Below are 17,197 nucleotides of genomic sequence, written 5' to 3'. Positions count from 1 at the left end.
GCTATGATATTCATCTAATGTTATTTTAATGGATGTTCATTCATTGAATGTGATCATTGTTCACCTAACTAAGGATATTACACTTGAATTTTCTGCTAAACTTTCAATATTCTTTAACTTATTATAAAATATTCCCTCCATGAATTTGACTATCCTTCAACTAACAAAAGGATATTATACTTAAGTTTTTTTTTTAAATATTGAAAAATTATTCAATTAATCTAAAGTTGTTCCCTTCTTGAATTTGGCTATCCTATAACTAATTGAATATCATTTCTTTCAAGTTTATTTTTCAATATTGTAATTTTTCAACCAATATACTGGTATTTCTTCCTTGAATTTTAATATTATTTAACTAATTGAAGGGTATGCTTCTCTAGCGTTGTTTCCAAATTCCAAATTTTCCTCTAATTAATTGAAGGGTATTTCTTCCTTGAAATTAATCATTATTTAACTTACTAAAGGATATTCGAGTTTCATTCACAATCTTAGACCATCCTTCAACTAACCAAAATGTAGTTAGTCTTCTAATTTTGGTATCCTTCAATTGAATGAAGGGGTTTTCTATTTCAAATCATTAATTATCCTTCCAATCATGAATGTTGTATTCTTATATTGAAATTGCTAATTGTCTTTATAAAGATCACTGAATCTTCAATGTCATTTGCAATGAACTTAGAATTTACCCACTTTGATCAATGTGAATGTATCCTAGTAACTCTCTCTTTGATGGTTGCTCTTGGCATCCCCATTGAGCAGCCGCCCTTTCACTCGCACCTCACCAAGGATCATTCATTAAGATCAGGCACTATAAAGCTCTCTACGGGTCTTAATGCTCAAAGGAACTCTCGAGACTCAAGTTAAGGAATGAAATCTTTTCGTGAAGGAACAGTAATCTCAGTTTATTAGTCCACTACATCTTTTAAGGCTTTACGACCTCTCTTTAAAGACATATTAAACCTCAACATGAGTGAGTTAGAGTTGTGAAGTCTAAAGTCTTCGAGGCATTATTTCCTAAAGTAGATTAAATGCTCCATATACAAATAATAGTAAATCTCAGAAGCGATAAACTAATCTTGAACCTACTAAATCGTGGTCAATTTTATTTCCTTAAGGTTGGGCTATAATTCAACTAACCCAAAAAATATTCCCTCATCTTATATTTTTATCATTCAACTAGCCAAAGTGTATTATCAATTATCATTTGTAAAATTTATATTATCCTTTAGCTAATTGAAGGTATTTCCTCTTCAAATTTGGATATCCTTCAACTAACTGAAAGATATTTCTCTAAAGTTTATTTCAATTGCACGCTATCTTTCAACAATTTGATGGATATTCATTTATTGAATTTATTGTCATTCATGTAACTAAAGGGATTGCTCTCCAATTTCTGTAAAACCTTCAAAATCCTTTAAGTAATTGAAGTGTATTCTCTCTTTGAATTTGACTATTCCTAAACTAATTGAAGGATATTATGCTTGAGTTTTTTTTTTTAATTTTGGAAAATTTGTCAATTAATCAAAGTGTATTCCCTTCTTAAAATTGGCTATTCTTCAACTAATTGGCTAATATTCCTCTTGAGTTTATTTTGTAATATTGTGTTATTCTTCAACTAATTAGATAAAGGTATTCCTTCCTCAAAATGTGATATTATTTAGATAATTAAAGTGTATTTCTCTTAGGCATTTTTTTTCCTAAATTTTGAATGTTCCTCCAATTACTTGAAGGCTATTCCCTCTTTGAATATAGTTACTATTTAACTTACAGAACAATATCCTTCTTGAGTTTCTTATTCAATCTTGAGCTATCGTTAAACTAACCGAATGGTATTTACTCTAATTTTCGATATCCTTCAACTAATTGAAAGGCATTTCTATTTCAAGTCACTAGTTATTATTCCAATCATGAATGTTATATACCTAAATTAATCTTGATTGTCCATATAATGATCATTAAATCTTAGAGGGCATTCTTATTGAACTTAGAATTTATCCATTTTGATATAGGCTAATGCCTAGTTTGTTAGCCCCACACACTAATAAGATCTATTTGTGACCTCCATTATAATAAAAGTTCCACCTAATGATCATTCATTAAGATCAGGTGCTGAAAAGCCCTCTATGGGTCTTAATGCTCAAAGTAAAGGAACTCTCGGGACTCAAGTCAAGGAATGAAATCTTTTGATGAATGTATTGTAATCTCGGTTTATTAGCCCACTACACCTTTTAAGGCTTTATGACCTCTTGTTAAAGACATATTAAACCTCAACATGAGTAAATTAGAGTTCTGAAGTCTAAAGTCTTTGAGGTCTTATTTCCTAAAGTAGATTAAATGCACCATATCCAAACAATAAGAAATCTCATAAGCTATAAACTAAACTTGAACCGACTAAATCGTGGTCAATTTTATTTCCTTAATGTTGGAATATCAGTTAACTAATCCTAAAAATGTTCACTTATATGATATTTTTATCACTCAACTAGCCAAAGTGTATTATCAATTATCATTTATAAAATCTAGATTATCCTTCAGCTAATTGAAGATATTTCCTCTTCAAATTTGGATATCCTTCAACTAACTGAAGGGTATTCTCTAAAGTTTATTTCAATTGCATGCTATCTTTCAACCTGTTGATGGATATTCACTCATTGAATTTATTGTCATTCATGTAACTAAAGGGATTGCTCTCAAATTTTTGTAAAGCCTTCAATATCCTTTAACTAATTGAAGTGGGTCTCTCTTTGAATTTGACTATTTCTAAACTAATAGAAGGATATTATGTTTGAGTTTTTTATTCCAATAGATTTTCTTTGAGATTTCATGTGTGAATTCTCATTTGCCTTTTCTTGATCACATCATATTCTTTAGGTTAGGAGGACAACAATGCCAACCACATTCCAAAACTTAACTTTCGATAGTGATTATTGTTGTCATTGAGTGATGCAGATTACCGACAACGCTCTTCCTCCGATGATCTCCTTTGCTCAACATCCATTGAAACTATAATTGCCATTAATCTTCCTCAAAACAACATAACATCCACTTTGGAAAACAATCGTTACGCTAACAACCATGGCCACCTGTCTTCCAACAATCATTGTTGCTCTTTCAGCACCACTTGGAGTCAATTAACACCTGTCATCACTCATTCTTTAACACAAGTTCCCCAACTGTTGTCGATCAATGCTAAATTATGTTGTTTTCCAACCATATACTTATCAACTTCGTCGCTTTCTGACACTCACCACCACTATTGCAGGAGACATTCCTTATAGTTAATATCTTAATTATCCTTATTATAAAGGAAAATTTTTTGTAATCTTAAATGCATATAATAGAGTATTTCTTTGTTTTTTCCACTTTTTTAAAATTTTCATATAAATTTTTTTATGTCTCAATATGTTATAAGCATTTTAATTGTACCTCTAAAATATTCATATAGACTATGATGATAAACTTTTCATAAACTCTAGAAATATTCTAACACAACTAATATGATTTTATTACTATTAAAAAACAACTTGATGTCTTACAAAGAATTTGAAACAAGCTTGGTGTCAAATTTGATGCTTCTAGATTGATATTTTTTAGGGAAAAATAATAAAATCCAATAATTATAAATAAATTTTGTCCTAAAGCAATCATATATAAAATTAAATTGGGTCAAGAAATAATGGCCAATTTTTTTACTAGAATCAAATTAAAATTTATAAAATTTAATATATATAGCTCAATATTATCGTTGGCTTGTCCTAAACTTGGATGAAAAAAAAAAAATAAAAATTATGTTAGATAGTCTACAACCAATATTAAGGGGCTGTTTGGTAGCATCCAAAAATTGATTTAAGTAGTATTTCATAAATAGGCTAAATCTGGATTTCGAAAATCCTGAAGGGCTTAAATCCTAAAACTGTTTGGTAACATTCTATATTATTATTATTATTATTATTATTATTATTTTATAGCATAAAATAAATTCAATAACATCAGTATTTATTATAATAAAATATATGGATTTTTACATACATAACACTTAAAACTATTAAAAATACATATTTAATACCTAAACTTTTATATTTACTAATATACCACATAAAATCTTATTTTCTTTCTATTCTACCACTCCATTGAAGTGATGAGATACTTGTATTCATTGTGAAAGGATACCATTAACGGGGAAGACATTTGTTGATAGTAATTTTTGACAAAAGTTTTAAACGGAATGTTAGAATTAATTAAAAGATGAATTTTAGGTGGTATATTAGTAAATATAAAAGTTTAAGGGTTAAATATGTATTTTCAATAATATTAAGGGTTATGTAGGTAAAAATCGCATATTAAAATCATATCTAAAGTGAAAGATCTTCTTACCTCTACTCGCGTTAGCGGAGCGGAGCGAAAGATGCTGCCGCCGATTCCAAGCCTCTATCGGCTGCCGCCGCCGTCTTTACCTTCTTTCTTCCCCTATTCCTTTTCCTCTTCCATTGCCGGGAACCGCCGGCTGAACCTTCATGGGGGCTGCTGGAGACATGTATTGCCGTCGCGGAATGTAGCGGTCATATGTATGGCAAATCAGAGGAGAGTGAAGATGGTGGCAAAGCAGATTAGAAGGGAGCTTTCTGACATGCTGCTTACCGACAAGGTCATCAAGTACGCAGTCCTCCCCGAGGCGTCTCTAGGCGCGGACCGCTACCTTTCTTCTCTCACTACAATCAGCGACGTTGTGGTTTCCGGTGACCTCCAGGTGGTTCTTCGAACCTCATAGCTCTTCCTTTCAGTATTACTGGGTTATGATAAAATTAGCTTCGTTTGGCCACCGTTTAGTGATTTGTCATGGATATCGACAAATTTGAATCGTTGCATCTTACTGATTTGGTTCGCGTGACTTCATCTTGTCCTTAGGAGAGAGATTTGAAAAGGGCCAGAAAACCATGTTCGTGTGCGTAGGGGCTGTTAGATTCATCTGTGTTTGCTATGTAAGGTCAATGCTATTGGCGTATATCAACGGCTTAGCTTTGTGACATCTTCGAATAAAAAAAAAATGCGTGCAACTTCTTTTCTTAATGGCCTTTGTACTTCAGTCTCTAAATAGTTTTACTTAGAGAGTATTGGATTTTGAACAGTTGCAAGAGTCTTGATAGGAGCCTATTTTTGAATAAATCACCTTCTTCGGACTTGTTACGTCCAGGAGTATTCGCGGCGATAGAGAAATATAAAGTTTATCGTCAAGATGATTTTGTGATGACGTATCAGGACTCAAACCCTATCTTCTAGTTCAACCCATCAGTGACATTAGAGCGAGCTTAGGTTTGGGCTAGTTAACTTGGCTTGTATTCTCGTACTGGGGTCCTCCTTGATGCTCATAGGCATGATTATGAGCCGAAAAGTCATTCGATGCGCGAAAAGCTTCTTTGTGCCATCAAAAGTTGAAGAAATGGCTTGAGGATCCTCTTGAAAGCCTCCATTCATTAGAATCATGTTAAAGCATTGATATTACCCTTGCCCCAATAGGGGTTGACAAATGTAACAACATCTGAACACCCATGTCCTGACATTCGTAGGGGCAACAAAAATTGCTAAGCTTTGGTTATTTTAGTTATATGCAAGTACACATGCCGATCATGCGATATAAGATGAGAAAAGTATCATTCTCATGATGATACAAAATTAATTTATGAAAAGTTGAATACTAATCTATGTTATCGTTAATTTTATTCAACACTGGTAAAAATTGTAATACCTACTTCTAGATGTAATCTTAATCTAAATTGAGAGAAAATTGGATTTACAGTTTCATCAAAATACTCTTCTTCAGTTTCATTATCTGCTTAATTTATAAAAATGATTGATTGCCAGTAACTAATACATTTATTTTCTTATCTCTTCCAATTTTAGAAAATCTAATCACTTCGACTAAATTGACTATATGCTTATGTGAATTTGTGAACTAAATTAAAGAGATTGCTATATAATTCCATTCTTATGAGATTGCACGTTCTATTTAAGTATATTCCAATTTGAAACATAATCTTGTTGATTTATCTTTTTCAGTGCATAAAATAACTATTTCATAATCATTAAATGTTGTAGAATGTGAAGTTGATTAAAAATCTTGTTTACATTGAATTGAGACTTGTTTTTTGTCCATATTGAACAAAAACCTTATTGTCCTGTTTAAATATTTTGAATTAAGAGGAATAGTTTTTGACGAGAATGTGTATTATATTTTTAGCATCTATAAAGTGTAATGTTTCCTCTTAAACTAGTGTGTACTAGATGGATGCAAATTTTTTTTGTAATGTGATGTGAGTATTGATGGAAATTTAGGGTGCATGTTTATCCTTTTACTAGTGTAAAACTTAGATATTTTTAAGTGGTGATTTTTACCTTTAATTTTTTTTATCAAAATAATTTGTGCTGCTTATGCCTGCATAATTAAGTTTTGGTCAACTCTCTTTTTTTTTTTATACGATGTAAATCCTAATCGCTATGTTATTTTTATTTACTCTTTCTTTATTAGACTTAAATGAGAATTTGACTTTTAGTAGCATACAATGGAGAAAAAGGATTCATGTAGCTGATCCCACGTAGTGGGACAAAGGCTTGATGTTGTTGTTGTTGTTTTTGTTGGATTTTTTATAAATCTCAAGATTTTGCGATCTTTAGATTATTTTTTGGCATGATTTTATACTCCTTGTGATTTTTGCATCAACAATGATATAGTTTTTCCTTGCTGAGGAGTTGGAAGATTGTGAATTTTGATATTTGGTGTATTTCTTTGTGCATCTTATCCCAATCTTGTATTAGTAAAGCCTTGAATCTAAGACATCTTTGCGTTAAATTGGGCTTCAAAAGATGTTTGTGGTGCTGTAGTAAAGAGTTAATTGTTGTTGATCAATGCACTTTCTAGGCCTGAAGGAATCAACAAAAGTTATATTGAGTGTATCTATCATTGAAATCTCCCCCATAAGGAATATAGCTACAAACAGAGTTTATTTTAATTTAGGGGTCTATCTTTCTCAAAGGAATAAGCTTCTAAGGTTAATTACATCTTGGGTGTATCCAAGAATACTCTTGATTAACGAGCCAATGCTTATGTTCAAATTTTTTAGGATTTATATTCACTGGGGTTTTATAGTGGATGAAGGGGATAGGATACCATAAGTGCCAAGAGTATGTCTAAACTATGAGACTAATGGATGGGCATGAAGGGTATTTCTTCCATGTGATGGAGAAAATCCAACAACGAGACTTACTACGTGTGAAATCAAGAACTCTAAGTTGATTGAAAACCATTCTCACCTACGTCTTCCTCATCAGAAACAAAAAAAAAAAGTTAGGAGAGCTACTAACATCCATTCATGTAGTAATATGTGGTTTGGGACTCGAGATATAACCTATACTTTGCCCATTATGGGAAACTATAGGTTCATAATTTTATGCATAGCTTGGCTTATTTGGAGGGGCAGGTACTAGCAAGATAAGCATATTGTATGTAACATCTAGAAAGGGATAAAATACCATGAAGCAAGAACATCTTTGATTATATTGTCATAATCAAGATCAAATTTGGTTACATATGTATCATTATTAAAAGTAGAATCGACATGATGATAAAAGATGTCTCCCTTTTGATATTGTTCTCTTGTAGAATGAGTGCAACTCCTCAACTAATTGCCCCCTAAGAGGTGCCAAATCTTTGATTTGGTGTGATGAATTTGGTTCAATTGAATGCTATCATCATAAAGGTGGAGATGTGCCATGCAGTAAATTACAACTATTGATTTATCATTTGGACCTAGTAGGCCGTCATCCTCTGAATTACCAGAAATCAAAGTTATTTTTCTAACTTGAGCTGGCATCAAGTAAACATTTGTATCATTTTAACTGTTAGAATTTATTTCAAGGTGAACTCATGCTATAGGAAGCTTAGGAAGGTTATGTATCTTTCAGGTCTATCTTTTATCACAACCTCTTCCTTTACCTCACCCTACCGTCAGCCCAATTAGCCACTCTTCCTACTTTTTGAGGAGGGCATTTGAATGGCTGTGGTGTGACATGTTGATACCTTTGGAGAGAGGAAAGAGGAGGAGATGTCTATTTCTTTGGTAGATAATACTCAACATTATCATAAATGCCCACCTCATTCATTTTAAATGGAGGAATGTCACTTGTATTATGGTATTTGATACCTGCATGCATATATTTTATGCTGTGGTGAAGTGTAGATCGAACCATCTCTTGTTCATATGGCTATGACCCTCCAAATAAAGCCCTGTAGGAAACAAAACAATGGTGATATTTTGATGGATCCAAGTGATCTTTGCCCCTTTTCATGATATCCACGTAACATAAGCTGTTAGAACATAAACTTTGTATATCCAACAAAAGAGAATCTCAAGTCTTCATGTTGATCAAGCTCACAAAAGAACCAGGATCAAGACTAATGTGGTTCAATTGACTTCCACTAAGCTGGGCTGTGGCATAAAGAGGGCGGTTGTGCTCTATAATATCCAAGGGGTTTCATCTGAAAATATAATTTTAAGAACCTCTTTAAGATAATGAGCTTTATCCATAGACTCTTTTGTAAAGTAAGCTTAATAGATCATATATCCTGAGCATTGATGGAAGCTTCTGCAGATGAGGAAGGATGTTATAGTCCACAATGTAAGGTGCAGGCTGTCCTTTCTCCTTTGCAGACGAAGGTTGAGGGTGAATGTCATCCTCCTGAATAATAATATTTTTACCCTTATCTATAGCTGTAGATGTGACTTTTGGAGCTAGAGGTGGCATAATTTTGCCACTGAGTTGAATTTATCCCACTTCTTCAAATTTTGGAGTGATGTGGACCCTATGGAAGCCATGCTTTCTTTGTTTAGTTCATTGAGAGGAAGGTGCGGGTGAATCTTCAAACTTAATCTTATAAGTACTAGTACAAATATTGAATAAGAAATAATATAAGCAACTAAATCATCATTCATTTCAATAGAAAAAGGATACATCATGTGATACAGCTTTGGTAGACACTGCCTTTTTTTTTTCCCCCTAGTCCCATTAGTAATATAATCCTCAGGGATGTCTATCTCCGCAGAAAGAAACTTAAAATCTAGCCAATCTTTGAATACAAATCACTCATCAACGGTTTGGCCTAGGATTTCATGAAAAGGAAAATTGGTGGGATCCTTTGTCTTGCCCACTTGCTCTGGCTTCTTAGGTGGGGACAGCTCCATTCTCTGTTTCCTTAGATTCTTAAAGATCTTGCTTAAACAATCCTTTCTGAATGGATATGTTTGATTCCTTTTCTCTTCAACTGTAAATGACTTTTTTTGGCTGCCTTGGAGGCATAGGCTCAACAATAACCACCATATTTTTATCCTTTTCAGCTATTGCATATGCTGCATGTCCTTTTTGATTTTTTGGCTTGTTAACATTGGAGAAAGCTTCACCTTCTTGAATTTGCCAGAAGAATTAGAGGACTTATATGCCTTGGGTGATACCAAATATACCTCATAATTTGAAATACTGGCTACCTTTGAGAAGCTTCTTAAGTGACTTGATGGAGGAGAACTTCTAAAATACAGTTGTAGTTCTCTTGATGTTCTTAATAAGCTCAACTGCATGTTCAAGTTGTGCCACCTCAAAATATAATTAAATAAGGACTTCAACTTTTTCCTCCTGGTCATAACAAATATCAACCACAGTAACTTTTGAGCACCTGTAAATTTTTTGACGAACTACTCTTCTAACTGGGAAATGTATGTATGGAGTTCTTGGGTACTTTGGCCAACCATTTAAAGGCAAATACCGTTAGACTAGTCACAAAGCACTACTCGAAGCACTGCCTAAGGTTGCCTGCCCTGTCAAACTGCTTTTATTTGTGGTTAGACAAAACGCTTAGGATAGGAACTAACTCGTAATGCTTTGGTTATGGTATTCCCTTTTGAATCTAATCATCTATAGGCTATGCAATAATGTTTGCCTCAACTCTATAATCAACCAATGTTTGTAATTGACTGGCATGAGCAATTGTAAGAGAATCTATTGATTATTGAGATGAATTGGAGAAAAAATAGTAGCATAGAAGGATGTACTGTAGCCTGAACCTGCTAAACTGGCCAGAACTTGCTAGGTTCTAGTCTATCTCTTAGTAGAGTCTGAATTTGTGTGGTCATAATAGCCATGGTAGCCAACATGTCAATAATTTGTTGATTAATGCACTTTATAGGTTCGTGGATATTAATATGAGGTATACTGAGTGTATTTATCACAAAGATTTCTTCTATTAGGAGTCAAAACTTTTCTAAGGAGAAAACCTCTAAAATTAATTACATATTCGCCATGTTGAGAATACACCTGATTGAGGAGTCAATGTTTTTGTTTAAATTTGATAGGATTTATATGAGTTTGGTTAGATCAAAGTCAGAATGGGCCCTATTAGGGTTCTATAGAGGATGAAGGTGGTAGAACATCTTGAGAATAAAAATGGGCTCTAGAATTTGAGGCTAATGGATGGGTATTAAAAGTATTTTCACCATGTGATAAAAAATCCCATGACGGGACTTAGTACTTGATTGTGAGAAATTAAGAAGCCCAGACCCTCATCTAACTTTATGTGCAAAGATAGAGCCATAAGATGCTTCATAACTAAGGTAGGCATAAAAGGAGGTGATCAAATGATGAAAAGATGGGGACTTAACCTACAAAGTGAGATGAAAACCCCGGTCAAGATCCCATAGAAGGTATACTTCTGATACGCCTTGGATACAAAAACAACAAACAAATAATAAAAAAACTGCAAAAATACTAATAATAATGGCTGATTTTAGATTATAACTTCAATACGAAAAACAAGATACATGTTATTTACAATTCGAGGGGTAGATTTGCTCTCCCAGACAACCTAGACGTTGCTAGGAAACCCTCATAAAAAGAAAATTATAACAAACCTCACATAAAATTCTACATACAAAATATAACATAAACCTTACTATTTATAGCAAACAATAAACAACAAATACCAAAACAGCCCTCCCCCAATCCCATCCCAAATCTTCCCCCAAATTTGCTTTTCTCAATTTGGAAACATCTTGTTAGACCGATTCACAAGGAACCGGTCAACAACCAGCCGGCCCAAGGGCCGCTGGTTTATAGGAGGCGGAAACTTCCGCTCCTCTACTTGGTCAGCCCGCCCCACTATTCCAATTAATTGAAAATTCAAACAGAGTGGGGAGACTAGGGTTTAGGAGGGAAATTAAATTAGGAAAGATCTTGTACTAAAGGGGATGAGGGAATTAGGGAGATTCATGTTTTGATTGATTGAGAATTAAGGTTTCTTGGCATTTGGGCTCTAGACTCTCTTGTCTAGAGATTTGGGAGAGGCGATCCTCCTCTCGAATTGAGGATCACTTGTATCTTGCTTTCGTGTTGGATTTGCTTTGTTTCTCTTATTGCAATCTATTGTTTTGGGGCTGATTTCGCCCAGATTTTGCGGAATTCTCATTGTTTTTTTCTCCAATTAGTGATAGGTTTGCTTGCGAACTCAAGTATTCCCTTAGGATTACTTGCGAACTCAAGTATTTCCTATGACATATCCTAATTAATCTCCTCCAAATTAACCATCTTCAATTAGGAAATATCACATAATTAATCCCCTTCAAATCAGCCCCCAAACTAGCTCTCTTTAATTAGGAAACATCTTATAATTAATCCCCTCCAAATTAGCCTTCTTTCATTATAAATTTCCCTCTCATATTTGAATTTAAATATGAGATCATTCCCTAATTAATTTCTTTCTTAATTCCCCTGCTAACATAATGAATTATTGCTTTATTGGTCCCCAAAAGGGGGGCCAAAATCTCCATGGATTTGGTTCTAGGTTCTGCCCCCTCAATTGCCTGCTAGGCCAGCCGATCCAGCCTTCCTTGGCCTGCAGCTGTAACAATACTCCCCCCAAAGACGCACCTTATCCTCAAGGTGGAATGATGGAATGTTATTCATGGCTTTCTTCAGCTGCTCAGTTAATGACCATGCTATCGTCTACTGGAACCAAGCTAGAGCTTTCCCCTCTAGACATAGTCTTGTAGCCGTAAACTTCTCCTTCTCATTTAACCCGTTCACCATGAAATACATCTCTACCCGGTACACCCACCCATAGGTATCCTTCTCTTTAAATATTGGCATCAACTTCCTCACCCTATGATTGCTACCACCCCAATTGCTTCTTCCTCCTCCAATGTAGCGGTTTTCATGATCCCTTCATGTTTCCCTTGTATATCAAGGGTGGGACTCTCACATTTCTTCGATCTGTTCTTACATGAAACGATCCCATGATTCAGCTCGACCCCCTATATCTCCGGTCACTCACTCCCCTTGCCCGAAATGTCTCCCATAATGGCCGGCCACCCCCGCCACCTCCACCACACAATTCCCTCATTGTTGTCCCCCCTTTCAGAAACCCAGATCCACCCTTTATCAGAGCCCTAGGAGGAGGCTCTTGATGCACGAAACTCTCCTCGTCAAACTCCTCTTGTCCGATCTCCTTTCCCTTAGATTCAGCCAAGGGAATTCAGATAAATCTTGGTTAGGGTTAGCCATCGAAATCACTGGTGGAGTTTTTGATTGCATCTCCAAGAGCTTTCTCATCATCTTCTCCAGAATTTTCTTTCTCTTTAGTTCAACCCAAGTAATAGCCGGCGAAGCCTTCGATTGTATCTTGATCAACTTCCTCATCATGTTTTCTAGGCTAGAAAGCCTTTCTTCCTTGGATGAAAACCTTCCTTCCTTGGATGAAAACTCCTACTCCACGCCGGATTTGATTTGCTCCATCTTACTTTCCAACGCCTCCACCTTCTTTGTTTCCATGGGTCCCAAAAAAGTGCTCGAAAATCAATTTGATATACCTTGGAGACAAAAACAACAAACGAATAATCGAAAAAATTGCATAAATAATAATAATAATGGCTGATTTTAGATTATAACTTAAATATGAAAAACAAGATACATGTGATCTACAATTCGAGGGATAGGTCGGCTCTTCCAAACAACCTCGACGCCGATAGGAATCCTCCCAAAAGAAAAATATAGCAACCATCAAATAAATTTTTTTTATACAAAACATAACATAAACCCTACTACCTATAACAAACAATAAACAATAAATACCAAAAGAGCCCTCCTTTTTACAAAGAAACAATAAATACCTTACAATAGACTCTTTTATGTTCTTTTTACAAATTTGACAACTGAAATTGATGATTGACTCTCTTTGAGATTTGGCTATTCAAGTCTTGATTTTTGCCAAACCTTTGATCCTAAGCCCTGAAATAAAGAGGGATGAAAGATGAGTTAAGCCATTCAATTGGGTAACTGATAGGTACCACTTGAATATTCCAAGCGATTCCTATCGGATCTTCCCCGATTCACCAATATTTCACTGTTTTCAATAGAAAACAGCCACCATCAATGGAAAAGCTGAGAGAAAAGGGAGAAAACTTTGGAAAAACAATAGCAAATAATTGTATTTCCTTAGTAGATGATAAAAACCAAAGCAAGATACAATGTTCTTCAATTCGAGAGGAAGAACAACTCTCCAACAATCTCCGGCCACGCCAAGAGCCCAAGCAAGAAAACCTAGAACACAAAACTCCTTTCAAAATCAAGATGAAAACCTAATCCTCTCATAACTCCCTATTAATACAATCTAATACAAAATAAAAGCAAAAGGACTTCTCTACCCTTCCTTCTCCCTCCAAAAACACTTAAACCATGTTTGAATTGCAAGTGGACCCCACCCCAGCCCCCTTTCCTCCTTCCGCCTGGTCTTTGGGCCGTCTCCGCCTGGAGAAAACCCGGACCGGCTGGGCCGGTCCAGGTTGAGCCGGTCCATGCTGGACCGGCATAACAGTAACAAAGTGGAATAAATTCGAGCCAATGAGGATTGTGCGCTTGGTTCCCCCATGTGGATCTGCTCATGCTTCCCACGCGTATGAGGTTTGGAGAGTTGTTAATGTACGTTGACTTATCCTTGCAATACAAAGATGAATATTTTATGATTCGATCCAATGACAATCCAAACCAAAGTGGGGGCCTTTTTTTGTTAATATGAATGTATTTATGTAAGAATGTATATATATGCACATGCTTGATGCTTGTACATCTGCATCTAAACCTCTATGAAGATACATTTGTTATAATACATCTTCTAATAAATAATGTTCTGTATGCTTATATGAGATTAACATATTTAGGGTCTTTTTAGAGCAAATTTCTCCCGGCTTTGATTTTTAGATTGCTGTCATATTTTTATTTTGCTACTACTTCTTGCTATTGTACAAATATCTATGGTGTAAAGCTGCTTTTTATAATTAGATATGCTAGCATGTGGTAGCTATAAGAGAGCTGCTATCCAATTTTTTTTAAAATAAAGTATTTATAATACCTACGACTGCTTTCAAAATTTTGGAATTGCCTTTCGAGTATATAACGCTGAAACCAAATGTCTGAAAGTTGTTTATATAACTTTATGGGGCAAAAGGCAAACTCAACTTCCCACTTCCCCTTGTCAACTGAACAACCATTGTAGTCTATCTTAGCCTGCTAATATGTCACTTACATGCAACCAATGATGCACTGAATCTGATGTAAACCATGGAATATGGAAGTGGTAATTGGTTGAGCAAGCCTTGATGTAAATGAGGTTTATGACAATGGGTTCTATAGCATCTCTTGACGTCTCGGATAATGCAAAATCCATGGAAGGCCAACAGTTTCTAATGGAGGAGAGATTATTAGTGCGAAGTGCGGACGGGAAGAACCGTTCGCACAAGCATTGGATACCTAGCGGTACCCGCACTCGATACCACTGGGTACCACTAGGTACCCAGTGCTTGTGCGGATGGTGCGCACTCCGCACCTAATAATTTTTCCTAATTGAGGGGAAATTATTTTGTGTGGAGTCCAGATAGGAAGAGCCGTTCGGATTAATGCGTATTTTGTGAGTATTTACTGTATATTTTCAAATACGCAGTAAATAATCACAAAATATGCATCAAATCAGCAAATACTCACAAAGTACTCAAAAAGAAAAAAAAAACTCACAAAAAACTCGGCAAATACTAACAAGATACTCAATAATACTCATACTGCGTATTTTGTGAGTATTTATTGCTTATTTGAAAATGCACAATAAATACTCACAAAATACGCAGTAAATTCGGATGGTTCACCCCGTCCGGACTCCTCAGATAATAATTTCCCATTTTCCCATTTTCCCCTAATGGAGAGCTATATTTAGTTGACAAAGCTGTTGAATGTTGAACATTATATGCCAATTAACAAAACTTTTGACTACTGAACATTACATGCTTGATATTCATGAAATTGGCTTTAGTTAATTTCAGTTAAATGTACAGGTCAGGATTGAATTGAAAAGGATACTATTTTGGGTCATATGCTATGTTGTTGTTTTAGCACGGCTTTCATCTATTTGTCTTTATGCATTGAAGTTATCATTTGACGAATTTAGTGTTTGCTGTTATAATAAAATCATGCTTTTCCGACCGCTTGGTTCCTTTTATTTGTCATTCATTGCAGGTTGTTAAGGTATATGTATCTGTATTTGGAGATGAAAGAGGTAAAGAGGTGGCTATTGCTGGACTAAAGGCAAAAACTAAGTATGTCCGGAGTGAACTTGGGAAGCGTATGAAGTTACGTTTGACTCCTGAAATTCGTTTCATTCCAGATGACTCCATAGAGAGAGGAAGCAGGGTAAATAATCTGTCTTTTTATTTTCAATCATTCTACTGTATTCTCCAAGTGTTTTTGAAGTTTCTTATTCATATTTTACGCTCCTTTGATTTTAACCCTGATTATTTATTTTAACTTATTACTCTGTAGTTTAAAACTAGTTTAGTTTTATACTTCTGAAATGTAATACTTCTGAAATGTAAAAACTGTCATCCCTTGTAAAATTCTCGTAAAACATAACTCTATTAGAAAAATAGAATTAAATGTAATATGAATTTATATACCTACCACATTATGTATTTACATATCCAACACTTAAACCTTCTATTATTTAGTTATATAGCACTTTTTATCATAATTGCATAGAAAAATATATATATGAAAAGGCATTTTCACTAAAAAAAGTTAATGTTAGCAGTATTTTTTATGTGATTTTATGATTTTGATGTTATGTAAATATCAAATTTTAGGCATTAGACATGTTAGTATATACAAATTGTGTGGTATGTATATAAATCCTCTTAAATTTAATTGTCCATTTATTTGCTTAACCTTAGTTTTTAATTATACTTTATCTCTACTAATATACATCATTTATGTGTATGGAATAGAAATCGTGACGCGAATATGAATGCAGTGAGTGATGAATTATAGCATGATAAAAAAAATATATTTTCTAATACTTTTTAACCAAATCTTTTAAAGTCTATCTCTATGTTTCTTAACATAGACCAGATCTAATACATCTATTTCCTAGCAGGGTATTGAGGTGTTCATCAAAAGTAATGATTTACTTTCATTTTCTTTTTCTTGTTGTGTGGGATAGATAAATGTGTTTACCCATGAGTCTCTGATATCTTTCTTTGGCAACCTAAGGCTTTTCTTTCCTGCATCTCCATTTTTTCTCGTGACATAGGACTGTAAGTTGGCTTTCAAAAAGCTTTGAACATGATGTGGACTGTCTGACTTTGAAAAACCCCATACTTCTTTACTACTTTTGTCAATTACTGAACCAGAACTGATTTCAAGCCATATAGAGACTTGTGCGGTCTGCTTACCTAGCCATTGTTTTCATGAGTCTTGAATCTTGGCGAGACCTCCATGTGCACCTCTTTTTCATGTCACCATCTAGGAATGCATTTTTGACATCTAATTGCTGTAGTGATCAATCAAGATTAGCATACAGGTAAAGTAGCACTTGAATTGAGTTGAACTTCTTTAGTGCATAAATTTCACGCGTTCTTCTTTAGTGCATAAATTTCTTCCTTAACTGCAGCCTTCCACGTAGATTCCCTATAAGCTTCTTATATATTAATGAGAATCAAACTTCATCTAGAAAGATAAACAAATGCTTTGTACTCGGGGATAACCTCTTTTAAGAGATCAACCTGCCAATAAGGTGTAAAGTGCATGACGACTTGCCCTCCATGCAATGGGTGAATCAGGATTA

At 34.6% G+C, this 17,197-nt stretch overlaps 1 protein-coding gene across 1 annotated transcript in view; it reads left to right on the top strand.

Annotated features, from left to right (window-relative positions):
* Window positions 1-4,355: 4,355 nt before the first annotated feature.
* The window catches only part of LOC110097889 (probable ribosome-binding factor A, chloroplastic), a 22,536-nt gene continuing 9,694 nt past the window's right edge, over window positions 4,356-17,197 (top strand). The window contains exons 1-2 of the mRNA XM_020824526.2: window positions 4,356-4,747; window positions 15,595-15,768. Coding sequence (XP_020680185.1) covers window positions 4,406-4,747; window positions 15,595-15,768 — 516 coding nt within the window. The 5' untranslated portion in view covers window positions 4,356-4,405. The remainder of the gene's footprint in view (window positions 4,748-15,594; window positions 15,769-17,197) is intronic.

This window comes from Dendrobium catenatum, unplaced genomic scaffold (genome assembly GCF_001605985.2).
Source record: "Dendrobium catenatum unplaced genomic scaffold, ASM160598v2 fragScaff_scaffold_574, whole genome shotgun sequence".
In the NCBI taxonomy this organism is placed as follows: Eukaryota; Viridiplantae; Streptophyta; class Magnoliopsida; order Asparagales; family Orchidaceae; genus Dendrobium; species Dendrobium catenatum.
This window is presented reverse-complemented; position numbering and strand designations above follow the sequence as displayed.